We start from the raw sequence: 15,214 nt of genomic DNA on the forward strand, positions 1-15,214 counted from the left end.
CACTACTGTGACACTTGTAAGATTACTTTTGTCTCTATTTCTATGAGAGAGATGATGTATTAAAAGTTTCAAAGCATCCAAGTAAATCAATACTAAGGGGCTTCCTTAGTGACAAAGACCTTGAATGTGGCAACACAGATAAATATACTGACCAATGTCCCTCTCGTGGTGTCTGCATTGTGGTCGAAGGCCGAGTACAACATGGCAGACGTCAAAGAGCAGCTCCAGCAGCGGTGTGAGCAACCGCTCAGCTCGCTCCACCGCCCACATCAGGAATTCCTCAGCAGTCAGCGCCGCGTCTGATGCGATCAGACCATCGCAATCCAAATCCTGGTATACAATATCATACTTATATTTTGACTAGAATAGTTCTGCTGTCAAAGTTAAACCATGCCCAATAAATCAAGGATTCGAGTACCTAAAGTTACCGACAATTATTATTTATTCAGTATTTTTTCATACTAACAGTTGCTCCGTTGGCGCCGATAAAAAAATACAAGACTATCTTCCATTAGTCGGAACAAAACGCGGATTTCCCAACAGACTACATAATGTTCGCGGAATATTATTTTTTCGATATTACGTATAGACACTCCAAAATGTATTGAATAGATATATAAATGAACACAGTGTATATTTAGAGAAAAGTAGGGATCTAAATAAAAAGACAGGAGACGATGTGACTTCACCGAATTTGTAGTGTGAGCTAACCTTCGTCTGAAAGTTCCGATCAGTCGATTTCTATCTTCACCAGAATGACTGATGAGTGTGGTACCGGAGGCCTAATTTTAGTCCTCTTTCCTTCCCATCCTTTTTTTATTAGGAAAGGATGGGAAGGGAAAGTGGATTTACCGGAGGAGGGGACGCATAGGAAAGAGAAATATCCTCTTTCTGTGCGACCTCTTCTCCGTTGATTAAAGGTAGGCAACGCATCTGAATTTGCGGATGTCTATGGGCAACGGTCGCCTCGCTATTGCGGCGAATCCAGGTGACCGTTTGCTACTTTATGATATATATATATATATATATATATAAAAATTTAATTGTGACCTAGTTTAGACGACTAAAAAGAATTTAACGAGTGAAGTATCTATAGATTAGAATTCAACTCATCATCATCATCAAAGTCTTCTTGTTTCTTTTATTATTAAAAAAAGTCATAACTGAACTAAGTAACCATTCTAAAACTACCATTAGAGTACAAGTTTGTATGTTATCAGTGCATTCAGTAGCAACAATTGCCAATCAAGTGTTGCGGGATCTTGACCAGATTAAATGATATGGTCTCTCAGATGACGTCATTCTGTTACGTCAATGGCGTTCGATAAATGTTGCATTATCAATAAATCGACTTTCCTATACTATAACTCTATATGATAAGTATTATTGTTAAAAGAAATTTCTAGATTATATGACAATCTTATTTATATCTCAGCAATCTTACTTCTCACTATCTTACTTATACAGTGAAACCTGGTTAAGTGAGACATCAAGGGACCTGCAATGTCGTTTCACTTATAGAGGTATTCCACTTACCCAGTGTCTCAGATATACAGGTATAAATACATATCTGTCTCATTTACAGAGGGTTCCATTAATAGAGGTGAGAATACAGGTTATTTCAGTTTATTTCAGTTATTTCAGTTTGACATTTTTCAAATAAACATCTGTATGATAGTAAAGCGAAACTAAAACTGAAGGTAATTGAAGCTCAAAATTTGTACTTACGTACTTGGAATTACGTGTGGAATTTGTGGGTAGAGTAAGAATGAGTAAACAATGTTATCTCAGTTACAGAGGTTTATGCATATAAAATTAAAGCCGCGTTCACATTTGCCTGACGTGTTGTGTCGTGATGCGTCAGAAAGGTATCGGTCTCATACAATTAATATGGTTGCGTGCACACTTCTCTGACGCAGTGTGTCGTGATGGCTTGTGTCGTGTCGCGTCAGTGGCGATCCCGGTCCGCGTCAGTTGGGTGAGGTGCGGGGGACGGCGCAGCGACACGACACAGCGGGTCGGACTAGTGTGCACGCGCACGTGTCGTGTTGTGACGCGTCAGAAGGTATGGACGACGAGCTGATCGAGTACGTACGACAATATAAAGCGATTTATGATACAAAATGTAAACAATATAAGGATCAATCTATTAAAACTAAACTATCTTTTTGTATTTACTGGATGTATCCAATATCTTCTTCTCTTTTTTGTTTTATTAGAAGTGTTGCCAGTGCCAATAACTGCATATCTTCTTCATAATCTGAATCCGAATCGGATGATTCATGAAAAAACATTGCGAATGTGTAAACTCTCCGAGAGCTATAACGGAACTGATTAAAAATGCGTCATAACGCGTCACATAGATGTGAACAGTAGCCATCACGACAGAAAGCATCACGACACGACACGTCAGACAAATGTGAATGCGGCTTAACTCGCTGTCTCAGTTATAGAGGTAACTATGTTGATAAATCGAAAGAACAAATCCCAGATATAGAGGTTTACCTCGTCCCACTAACAGAGGTAATTCAGTGCCAAAGTGTTGGGACTTCAGCATGAGTTCCGGTTATGGAGGTTTCTCACTTATCCAGGTCCCACTTAACCAAGTTTCACTGTATTATAAAATAGTCGCCCGCGACTCCATCCGCGGTGAATTAAAAAAAAACATAATAAGTAGCCTACGTGTCCTTCCAGGATATGATCTACATCTATGCTAAATTTCATCGAGATCCGTTTAGCTGTTAAGAAATAGCTTAAAACATCCATCATCAATATAATATTAGTAAGAAGTAAGATGTGAACGTTTAGATGTTTGATAGAAGGTATGTCCAGAACGGCTCAACAGATCTCGATAGAATTTGGCATAGTCTGGAAGAACGGAGTCGCAGGCGATAGTAAGTCCCTAACATGCGTCACAAAATCGAAAATACATAAAACCTCTGGCTATGTTTCATATTAAAACCCGAAATGAGTAATCAACCTTAAAAAAATTCTCACCTCTTTTATATCCACCAATTCTTCTTCAATTTTCTGCGTTTCATCAACGGAAACATTAGGTCCGAGTTGAAAAATCGGTTTGTTCCCATTCTTAGGCAACGTCACCAGTTTATCTCTCAGGTTAAGGAGTACTACTTCAGGATCGAAGCTCTTGTCTGCTTCAGATTCATCAGATGGTGTGGACGCTCTGGAGTTCTGCTGCTTGAGCGTCTCATTTGCCACTGTACATAATATTCCCACCATGTCGATCAGTTCCTTCTTGTTTAAAACACCATCCCGATCGAGATCAAAGATTTTGAAACAGACTGCGAAAAAAGAAATTTGTCAGTTCTTTAAAATTAATCTAGGACCTTTAAAATTAATTATAGTCAAACAAGGATAATATATGAACCGGTAAGAGGCGCTGCTGTCGCGGTTAGAAAATGAAATTAAAGAATAAAACAGGACAAGACAGCTACAGTACGAAAAAAAATATTACAACACATTTTTGACGTTGACAGTTGGGCGAAATTGATCTGTCATAATTAAGATTGACTTATGCTCAACGGGTCGTAGCCTTGTCGATCTATTTACTGGAAGCATCGAAATTTTTAATATTTTATAATACAGTGTTTATTCTTTCAAATATAGTTTAATTCAAAACGATATATAAATCGTTACTATTCATAATTTCACATATATTGCCATCACTTGCGGGAATACCAACCACAAAAAAATAAAGATTTTCTTCTACGTACTTACGTAGTAAAATTAAAATCAACTTTGTGATGAATCAATGAATAACAAAAGACAACTAATTACTTATTATATTATAATGAAAACAACAAATCGCGCACATCAAAATTATAGTGCCATAATTACATCGTGCTATTTTTAAACTAAAGCGAGGTTTCCATTGTCAAAACATACAAACAAAAAAAATAATCCCTATTTCCCTTGATGACGGCATCACATGTGAACAGCTGGATCGATTTCACTAGCTGTTTTTATTTGTATGTTACAGTCAACAGGAGATTTTTATGAAAGAAAAAAATTATAAATTTAAAAAATAGTCTGGAATTACTTATGAAATTTGATTTTTAATTCAGCGCATATAAAGTCGCGGGCTAGCTCTTATAAAGTTGGGAATATGTCTTAACAGTTCAGCAGTATTAACCAACGTTTGAAACATTTACATAATTAATTCTCGCGTTTAAATATAACTGTTTCATATAAATAAATGCTATCTATATATATAAAAGAAAGTCGTGTTAGTTACACTATTTATAACTCAAGAACGGCTGAATCGATTTGAGTGAAAATTGGTGGGCAGGTAGCTTAGAACCAGGAAACGGACATAGGATAATTTTTACCGCGTTCTCTATTTTTTATTCCGCGCGGACGGAGTCGCGGGTAAAAGCTAGTTAGTAATAAAATTCAATCGTAAACTGTGCTCAGTTAAAACGTGCAAACAAATACAATAGTAAAAAAAAACGACCACCACAAGGTCGCATGTCTACTGGAAACCAAACTTCCGACATCTCTACGATAATAGAAACCAATCGTAAATAGCATCAATACTTAATAAAAAAAAAACAAAGATTTTTTTACTTCTGAAGTGTTAATTACCAATTACGTCTCAAGGATAAACGGTTATGTTTTTAAAACAATTTAATCTTAGAATTGATAGCGTTTAATTGTTATTCAGTTAATTTAATGAGTTAAATATAGCACATTCAAGTTAAAACGTTTTAAATAAATAACGTTATTAATATTATAGTGAATTTGACGAATTTGTACTTTAAAATCGGAAATTAAGAATGAATATTGCCAGTCAGCCAATAGAGCGTCGGTGGCTCAGGGGTTAAGCACTTGACTTGCAATCTGCAGGTCCTGGGTTCGAACCCCGCCATGTACCACTGTGTTTTCGATTTTCGATTTACATATGTACATTTGTCCGACGTTCTTACGGTGAAGGAAAACATCGTGATGCAACCTGTACATATCTGAGAAGAAATTCAATGATATGTGTGAAGTCAACCAACCCGCACTTGACCAGCGTGGTTGACTATGGCCTAGTCACCCCTAACTTAGGGTAGGCTCCGAGCCCCTCGGTGGGGACGTATAGTGAGCTGATGATGATGATGATTGCCAGTCCCTTTTTTTAATAATCGACTTATTAGTAATTAGATTTCAACAGATGAACACCAAAAACGTAATATAATAATTATTGAAATCTTACTAATATTACAAACTAGCTTTTACCCGCGAATCCGTCCGCGCGGAATAAAAAAAATGCACACAAGATAAAAGTAAAAAAGTTCCTATGTCCATCTCCTAGTTCTAAGCTACCTCCCCATCGATTTTCAGCTAAATCAGTTCAACCGATCTTGAGTTATAAATAGTGTAAATAACACGACTTTCTTATATATATATAGATAGATATGAATGTTAAGATGGATGGATAAATGTTTGTTTGAAGATATCACCAAAACGGCTCAAAAGATTTGGATTAAATTTTAGCATAGATATAGAACATAGTCTGGAAGAACACATAGGCTACTATACAAGTTTTGTTTTAATTCCACGCGGACGGAGTCGCGGACGACAGCCAGTATCATAATAATACCGTATGACAAAGTATAGTTAAACAAGTACATATGGCCCAGTGTTAGAGGCGCTGCTATCGCAGCTAGTATTTTTACAAAATATACAAAATCTACCTCTAGACATATAAAATGCCATAAATTAAAAAAATACAAGACAGTTATAGACTGACAAAGTTATCTGACCTCTAGCTAACTAGCATCCCTGTGTCAATATCAAAAAATAATTAACAGCAATAGCAGCGCCTCTTTCACCAGGCCAGATATCCCTGTACAGTACAACACAACATTGACAGAGTGGCGCTAGTGGGCTGTCATAATTTAGTTTCACTTATGCCCACCAGTTCAGATATCCTTGTCGGTCTATAATCACAAAATCAAAGTTTAATCTGAAATAATCGTTGACAGATGTCACTTCTGTCGACCATTTCCATTATCAACTTACACGATAGTCTGATAAACTTCGCACTACTAATAGATACCAAATTTATTTTAATCAATAATAATTAATTAAATAAGAGTTTGTTCATATATTTATAATTACAATTATTATTATTATTTCTAGAACGAAAAAATATAACAAATAAGCTTAAAAACAACTGAACCGATTTCAAATCCTTTATCATTGGAATGCTACATTACCCGTTAGTAACAGGCCATATTTAAATTTTTACAAAATACATGTCTACCAGTCTGAAGCCCAGTGTGCTAGTCATAAAGAAAATAAACAAAGACGATCTTATGCAATAATATCATCATCTCCTTGACCTTGTCCCAGTTACGTAGAGTCGGTGCATCAGGTTTCCGTCCTCCAAATCAATCTGTCTGCCGTCATCTCCATTGTCACCCCCTTCTTGATCATGTCACCTTTCACGCAATCCATCTATCTCTTCCTAGGCCTACCTCTACCGGTGTACCTCCACACTCATACTTAACGTTCTCTTTGCCACATGCGATTCTTCCCTCCTCATAACATGCCCATACCACGCTAACCTTTTACTTCTCAAGTTTTCCACTACCGGTGCTACTTTCAGACTTCCTCTAATATACTCATTTCCGTTTCCGTTTCCTATCCACTCTTGTTACATATATCTTTTGCATTAACATGAAATGAAAAAAACAACTTGAATATTCAATATTATATACATAATATTATGTTGCACAATATCTACACGCGCATATTCACAATTCACAAATTTCATATATTGAGACCAGGCCACGTTATCTACAACAACGACAAATTGACAATAGTCGATACAAACAGGATGATAATGTTTGCAACTTTCCGTTCGTGACATCATAAGGACATTAACATTAAAAGAAAAACATCACATCTACTAGATAAGGAAACCAATAGGTTTAAATCACGCCATTCGACTACATAACCAAACAACAAAAAAAACAAGGGATAATTTTAACAGTAGGTAGTAGACGACAGCAACAAGGTGATGAAGATCGTAATGGTTCGCAATCTTACTTGTATTATAAACTAGCTTTTGCCCGCGACTCCGTCCGCGCGGAATAAAAAAAATGCCCACAAGATAAAAAAGTTCCTATGTCCGACTCCTAGTTCTAAGCTACCTACCAACCAATTTTCAGTCAAATCGATTCAGCCGTTCTTGAGTTATAAATAGTGTAACTAACACGACTTTCTTTTATATATATAGAAGATGCGAATGTTTGGATAGATGACCATTCGTAAGAACATTACATTGCATAGAAATGCTTGAAAAAAGTTGGAACCTATCGGTACGGAAATAGTACACCGTGTGAAAGGCAACCGGAAACCACCACAAACATATCCCCAGGAAGATCATTATGACTGAGGAACACAAAACACGGAGTGCTACAGCTCATCGTACAAGGAAAGATCACAGGAAAGCGAAGTGTAGGTCGAAGAAGAACATCCTGGCTTAAGAACCTACGCCAGTGGTTTGGAAAGAGTACCCGTTCGCTTTTCAAAGCCGCGGTTGTCAAGGGTGCAAGTTGCCTTAATGATCGCCGACCTTCGAAAGAAGATTGCACTATAAGAAGAAGTATATATTCACCTTAAGAAAAACAAAAAAACTTCATATAATTTGCCATTGAATTAATCTTAACCTTGACAGTGAAATAAATACACTTTAATTTATCTTTGTAACATTAACTATGAAGTCATACTCCATAATAGTATTCAAGACGATCTTTCTTCACGACGGAATAATTATGTAAATGTGTGTATAGCACTTGCTTATTGTAATAGAAGTAAATACATGTTAGCGACTGCCAGTCAGATATTTACCGTGGATTTCTGAGACAAAAATCTCGGACAAAAACATATTATTATCTCTGGTTTGTCAAAGATAATAACAGGGATGACGATATGTTTTATACAGTGATTTTGGTCTTAAAAACCAACGGTTAGTAGACTATATATATATATTTCTTGAATTAGCAAAAAAATGTTTTTTCTTTACAATTAACAGATGTATTATCTACTAGCTGTCCCCCGCGACTCTATCCGCGTGGAATTAATTGAATATGTTCTTCCGGATTATGTTTTATAGGTACATATATGCCAAATTTCATTGAGATAAGTTGAACCGTTCTGGAGATACCTTGTAATAAATATCCATCCATCCATTTAAACATTCGAATTTATAATATTAGTACCTAAGATTTAAAGTCACCTCGGAGTGTCAATCAGTTGTACTAAACGAGTTAACACGTTAACTGCCATTTAAGGTAAACTACTTCCATCATTAAAATCGAGCTGACATGGCCTGAGACCAAACGCAGAGCCCAAGATAGAGCGAGCTGGCGGCACACTGTGGACGCCCTCTGCCCAACTACGGGGACATAGGACATTAAGTCAAGTAAGTCACTGCCATTATTACCTTTAACAATTATTCACAATACGTGGTAGTCGCGTGTCATCGAATACAAGCGATATAACACCGCTAATTATATAGATAAGCGATAAACGTTTGATAACGTAACATTGTCCAATTTATACTTTCTAACTATATTTCGATTAGATTGTTAATCGTGTCAATAATAATGTACATTATTGTTTTATAAGGATATTCGATTACTGATAGCAACACTTTTGAATCCATAAAAATTCCTGAAAAACACTAAACGCATAAAGTGGAACCAGAATAGGTAAGAAACCTTTGTATACGAGAGTCTGGACGTGTTGGACCACCTCCATGAGCGAGACACTACAAGAGAGAAAACTTTATAAAAAAATATTACGGTCTTTTCGATTCTCGATTATCCAGGTTTGACTGTACGTGAGTGTATCTCCTATAGAATATAATAATATACTTACATTTAAGTCTCTCAGTGCGTGGTCCTCTACAAGCTGCGCTAAGTCCACAGCAGAGTTCTTTAAAGTCGACATGTCCGTCTCTGTTTTCATCAAGAGCGCGCAGCACGCCGGGCAGTGCGGCGGCGGGCAGGGGCGGGGCGAGTAGGGCACGTAGCCCCGCCCCGTCCAATTGCCCGCTCGAAGCATTGCTGCGCAGTGACCAGAAGCATTTCTCTAGCTCTATTATGTCCTGGAATAAGTATAGTGCTACAGAATGGATTGAGGGGAAGGGATTTAGGAAAAAAGGTATTATTTGTACATTACAGAAATCCCTATGTTAAACTTTGATAATTCAGTTGATAGATTAATTTTGCCTTCACATTAAGAACCTAAAGAACACTTTATTATAGTGTTTTCTTTTGTTAAAAATTCCTATATTACACCTACGTAATTACGTTTTCTAGTTTACAGTATCAGACTTTAGTTTGACCAATTAAAATTCACAGTGTGTTGATAACATTTAAGTACTTCTGATATTAAAGTTAGATGTATAAAAAAAGTTATAGGAAAGTTAAGTAAACAAGGCATAAGTTTGGTAATTTGATATTTGTAACTGCAAATAATTTTTCATAATTAAATTATCAGAATTTTTACCTGCATTATATTGAATATAAACTATAAACATGCGACGGTTTTTCCTTATTTTACCAATTATATATCACTTTGTCGTGATAAGAGTCAATTAAGAAGCAATTCCGAGTACCGGCGGAGTGCTTGACTTCGTAATTGTTCTAAATTGCTGGCGACATTCAATTTAAAGGAGTTCGATTTGACATTCCATGTTGTGGCATACTTTAATGTAGTCTCTGTTTGTCAAATCGTCATCCTTTTCATTATCTTTGAAAAAAACAGAGATCACAATATGTTTTAAACGGGGATTTTGATCTTAAAACGGTCACAAGAGCAGACCCATTAGTGTAGATTAAGTTTGAGAAATCTACCCTTAGGGGATTAGCCTGCATAAATAATCTTGAGTGATTTCTACACCACATTTGGTTTTAGATGTTCAAGAATGCTCAATATAAATGCAATATTATCAAATAATTTTAAAATAAAAAACGCAATAGATGGTGTTATCTTGCGCTAAGAAATTTAGATATCGCTGCGCAATTGTACGTTTTTTTCTATATCACTTTTTTATTTACACGTCCGATAAGATCGTCTATCTGTCCCGTCCTTGCAGTGTCACATGCGTCCTGATGATGTACAAAAATCGCGGGAAATCTGACGTTCTTTTTTTGTTAAATATAACGGTGATTTTGTGATTTGAACTCCCTAAGCGTCTGATGAACAAATCTGTGTATGAGACTCACACTATGCGGCGCAAATTAACGTTAATTTCATCTTATATATAAAATTCTGGTGTCACAATATTCGTTCACGTACTCCGAAAACCGGCCAACATCTATTTTTCATTAAGGTTTTTTAACTGCGCGCGGACGGAGTCGCGGGCGACAGCTAGTATGAATACAAATTTCTCTTTGTCTCTACATCTTATGTATTCTCAATTATATACAATTTTTCCTAATCAGTATGCAAACATTGACTGTTACATCTTAAGCACGTACTTCTCATTATTTTCCTTAAGGAAATGCTAATTCAAAAAATTAACTGTCTACGGGGATTTTTCATCAAAACCACAACATGGCCTCCAATCGTCTACTCATTATGTTTAATAAAAGTACAATAAAATTTTAATTCAAAAAAAACTTTTTTCTACACTAATAATATAAAGAGGAAACATTTTATTGTTTGTTTGTTTGTTGTTCTACATTTATGCCAAATTTCATCAAGATCCGTTGGACCGTTACGAAGATAACTTCAAACAAACATCCATCCATCTAAACATTCACATCTATATATATAAAAGAAAGTCGTGTTAGTTACACTATTTATAACTCAAGATCGGTCGAACTGATTTAGCTGAAAATTAATGGGCAGGTAGCTTAGAACCAGGAAATGGACATAGGATAATTTTTACACCTTTTTCTATTTTTTATTCCGCGCGGACGGAGTCGCGGGTAAAAGCTAGTTTATAATATTAGTAAAATTTACAAGATGTAAACAAAATTATTACAGAAATATTTAAATAGTCTTAAATTCAAATGTAAAATTATGAAATAAATTATAAATATGCCTTTTCGGGTTATTGGCATTGCAAACACAATGGCAGTTGTAATCAGTACCTTATCTATACAAATGTAATTACGTGTAATCACACTATCAGAACACACATTTAAACTATGTTACAAGCACACAACATTCAAACTGACACAAAAACATTGCAATAACTACTTTTGTTCAAATATATTGAGAAATAGATTCACACTTATCAATCCAGAATATTACCATGTTTTTTCCACTTGTATAAAAATACATTATCTTTGAAAAACTGTGATAACTGCCATGAAAACCTATGGTTATTTACTCACTTTAATAATGTTATAGCCATAAAAGTTGCTAAACCTATTCTAATAATATTGAATTAATTAAATTGAATACCTTTAAAGAGACACGGTTGTACTTCGAGGTTAAGTAAAGATGGTAATTGGACACCATGTGATACTTCGTAAAGGGATGAAGCTTTATAAGTCAATTAACTACCAAAATCTTAAGCCCTCCCTTCATTCTATTAGGATAAAAACAAGTAATAAAAAAGAAAAGCTCAAAACAAACTTACCCTCTCTTCTAAATGTGTAACACCAGCCAGACTTTGATAAAATGTTGGTGTTTCCAAATCATGTGAAATGCTACCACGATCTGAGAGCAGCCATTTCGATAGTACAGTAGCATCTTTATGTATAAGCAACCAAGATCGAAACTGCTCGAATGTCACTCGTTCACCCAGTCCAAATAAGCTGGTGAGGATATCTGCAGACCGATGGGATCCGGACACCGGCAGGGATGTATTCTCTAGTTGTAATGCACGAGCAAAGTCGCGCTTGTATATGTATGTGCCATTCTCACTTTGATTATTTACATAGAGGGTCCATAAGAATCTGAAACAAATATGCTTCATATTAACACTTTTTAACTCGTCTTTTTATGGCCGAATGTTGCTGACCAACCACAAATAAACTCTTGATGCGCTGTTTTTTCGCATCGCTGTTTTCTCTATTGGCGAGCATACAATGCAATTGTTGGTCAGTATAACACAAGCTGTTTCTCTCGCTTATAAGACACGCCAAATCTTTTGTTGTAAAAAATATTCAATAATTAAAGAAAAATAAAAAAACGACGACGGAACGTAATGGAGGAGAATCTTACAATGAATTTATATGCGGCAGCAATGTGTTAATATTGTTAACTGAATCTGCAAGATCTCAAAGTAGTCATAGACTGATGGAAATTAGTGCTTAATATGCTGCATTTGCATTCTATATTGTTGGAGGGCAATAACCTCATTGAGTTACTGCATCAACTGTGTATGTTATTAAGTTATTATCTACATTTAAAAAATGATTTATAATTAGTTTATCTGTTGTCTAACTTCTACTGTCTTAAAGTAGACATTGAATTAAAAAAAAAATAATAATCATACTAATATTATAAATGTGAATATTTAGATGGATGGATGGATGTTTGTTTGAAGGTATCTCTAAAACAGCTCAACAGATCTTGATGAAATTTGGTACGGATGTAGAACATGGTCTGGAAAACACATGAGCTACTTATAAAGATTTTTTATCTTTTCAGATCTTTTATCAAATAAATTGTTCTTGTAAAGTGTAAACATTAACAATTGCATAGCATAATTTTCAATAACAATATTACAAAGTATTTCTATAATTATATTTAAAGAACACATTTTATTTATAATTATTATAATGGAACAAAATATGTTTTTATGTTAAAAATCTACTAAAAGAGTTGACCGCTTTTTACTAAACTATAAAATTCAATTCATCCAATGAAAAGAGTTGCATGTAGGGGTATAAGAGATGTAACCCTTTTTATTTATTTATTCATTTAGCTTTATTTATGTCTATAAAATATGATAAATCAATCTTACTAATATTATAAATGTGAATGTTTAGATGGATGAATTGGTGTTTGTTGGTAGGTATCTCCAAAATGGCCGCATGGATCTTGATGAAATTTGGCACAGATGTAGAACATAGTCTAGAACACATAGGCTACTTAAAATTTTTTTTTATTCCGCGCAGACAGAGACGCAGGCGACAGCTAGTTAATTTCATAAAGATAAGAGACCAAAGATTGCTTGAATGTGGGTTACACAGACAGTCAATCATAAACAAAGTTCAGTTCTCATTTAAATTAATTACTTTGACTTACACTTGTATTACACAATGGTACCTATGACTTAATATCTATAACATACTGGAATATGTTACAATAAGTCATTTAAAGAGATTATTGACTTTATATCTTACTTATTGATTGTGGACTTTATAAAAGAAAGTTGTGTTAGTTACACTATTTATAACTCAAGATCGGTCGAACTGATTTAGCTGAAAATTGATGGGGAGCTAGCTTAGAACTAGGAGACGGACATAGGGACTTTTTATCATGTGTTTTTTTTTATTCCGGAGTCGCAGTAAAAGCTAGTAGACATATAAAAAGTCATACAGTAGCATCAATACCTATAATGTTAAGGAAAATGTAAAAACTTTGACTAAACTAGAAATTCAACAATTTATGAAGTATTTGTAGGGGAATTCCAAGTAAGGAGTATTATATTTTACTAACTTTGCTTTTTGGTCAAACACAGAGTAATGTGTACATTACTCTTTGTAAATAAACTATACTAAAACACACCATACAGAAGTAATGGAGGAAAGTTTCAATTACACAGAATTGTATGCAAACTAATTATTTAATTGAAAAAAATATGCATAATAAAATTACAATCCGATACATAAACATATTGATGACATAATAATGCTTTCAGTAGATATTTCAGCACTGAAATGGCATTCCATATTTGATAAGAGATACTTTGTTGTTATCATTACTGTTTTGTTGGTCTATTAAAAAAATATCTTATTTTTACTTCTTACATCATTAAAATTTTATAAAGCTTTTAAAAAAAATAACAGAGATGAGACTGATTTATTTTTAACTAGCTTTTACCCGCGACTTCGTCCGCGCGGAATAAAAAAAATGCACACAAGATAAAAAGTTCCTATGTCTGTCTCCTAGTTCTAAGCTACCTCCCCATCAATTTTCAGCTAAATCAGTTCGACCAATCTTGAGTTATAAATAGTGTAACTAACATGACTTTCTTTTATATATATATGTTATGTGTATTTGAAAACCTTATGTAATACACAAAGTAAACATTGATATATAAAATTCCAAACATTTCTGTCTATTCTACAAGTTTAGGTTAATTTATCTTTACTCCTAGAATCTTATGACTCAAGTAAATGATGTCATGGAATGTTGTTGTTGTAACTAATGTTTATTGTTTTTTTTTTTTATCTAATGTTTAAACTTTTAGTGTTATTGTATTATGTTCACATAGAATAACTTTGAACTGTCTCAATGCAAGACATATTTCTTGATTTAATACATATTATTGAACGTACTACAATGTATAATAGATTTGAAGATTTGTGTTTCAATTGGAATGCAGTAATAAGTTTAATTTGTAAGCTCAAAGGAAAAATCCAATAAGAAAATGTTTTACTTGATTTTCTCCTCGAGATTTCCTTTCGTTAACACGACGATACCGCACAGAAGGTCTCTGAATATGATCCCTCGCTTTGTACCACCACAAGCCTGGTACAACCATTCCGCCACTTCGTAAGGTACTCCGTCACATAGCACTTCATGGACGAACGCTTCCAGGCTCAAGGCCGTCCCACTTGCACCGGCACATCTCTTAAACGCTTCACGAATACGTCGTAATTCACTCTCGCTTACTGCAAACAAAACTATACTATAGAATCACACAACTTCGTAATAGATTATCGCACATTTATCACACAGCGTACCTCTCTTCGTCGCATCTTCGTAAGATATAAAACTAGGTTTTGAATCTTTCGCACCCATATTCGATAACTCGTAATAATCATAACATTTTTAACGCGTAATTAACACAAAGAAACAATAATTACTACAGCTGACAGCTCACGTCGTATGATCTGTAGCCATATTGAATATTTTTATTTTTTATACGACTTCATTGCGAGCTTCTGCACTTGCCACTTGTTCTATCAAAACTCAACTCTCAAGTTGTGTCGGTCATGTCAGAAAAAACTGGAAAACAAGTCCTCACAGATAACATAGAATATAATTGAGAACTTGATAAGAT

The 15,214-nt window shown here is 34.8% G+C and overlaps 1 protein-coding gene across 1 annotated transcript in view; it reads right to left on the reverse strand.

Annotated features, from left to right (window-relative positions):
• The window catches only part of LOC106713028 (ubiquitin carboxyl-terminal hydrolase 32), a 35,081-nt gene extending 19,928 nt beyond the window's left edge, over positions 1-15,153 (reverse strand). Inside the window, exons 1-6 of the mRNA XM_045683279.1 lie at positions 14,895-15,153; positions 14,588-14,822; positions 11,615-11,933; positions 8,896-9,124; positions 2,998-3,302; positions 153-330 (exon numbers count right to left, since the gene is read on the reverse strand). Of these exons, the coding sequence (XP_045539235.1) occupies positions 153-330; positions 2,998-3,302; positions 8,896-9,124; positions 11,615-11,933; positions 14,588-14,822; positions 14,895-14,952 (1,324 nt within the window). The 5' untranslated portion in view covers positions 14,953-15,153. The remainder of the gene's footprint in view (positions 1-152; positions 331-2,997; positions 3,303-8,895; positions 9,125-11,614; positions 11,934-14,587; positions 14,823-14,894) is intronic.
• Positions 15,154-15,214: the final 61 nt, after the last annotated feature.

This window comes from Papilio machaon, chromosome 21, assembly GCF_912999745.1.
Source record: "Papilio machaon chromosome 21, ilPapMach1.1, whole genome shotgun sequence".
Lineage (NCBI taxonomy): Eukaryota > Metazoa > Arthropoda > Insecta > Lepidoptera > Papilionidae > Papilio > Papilio machaon.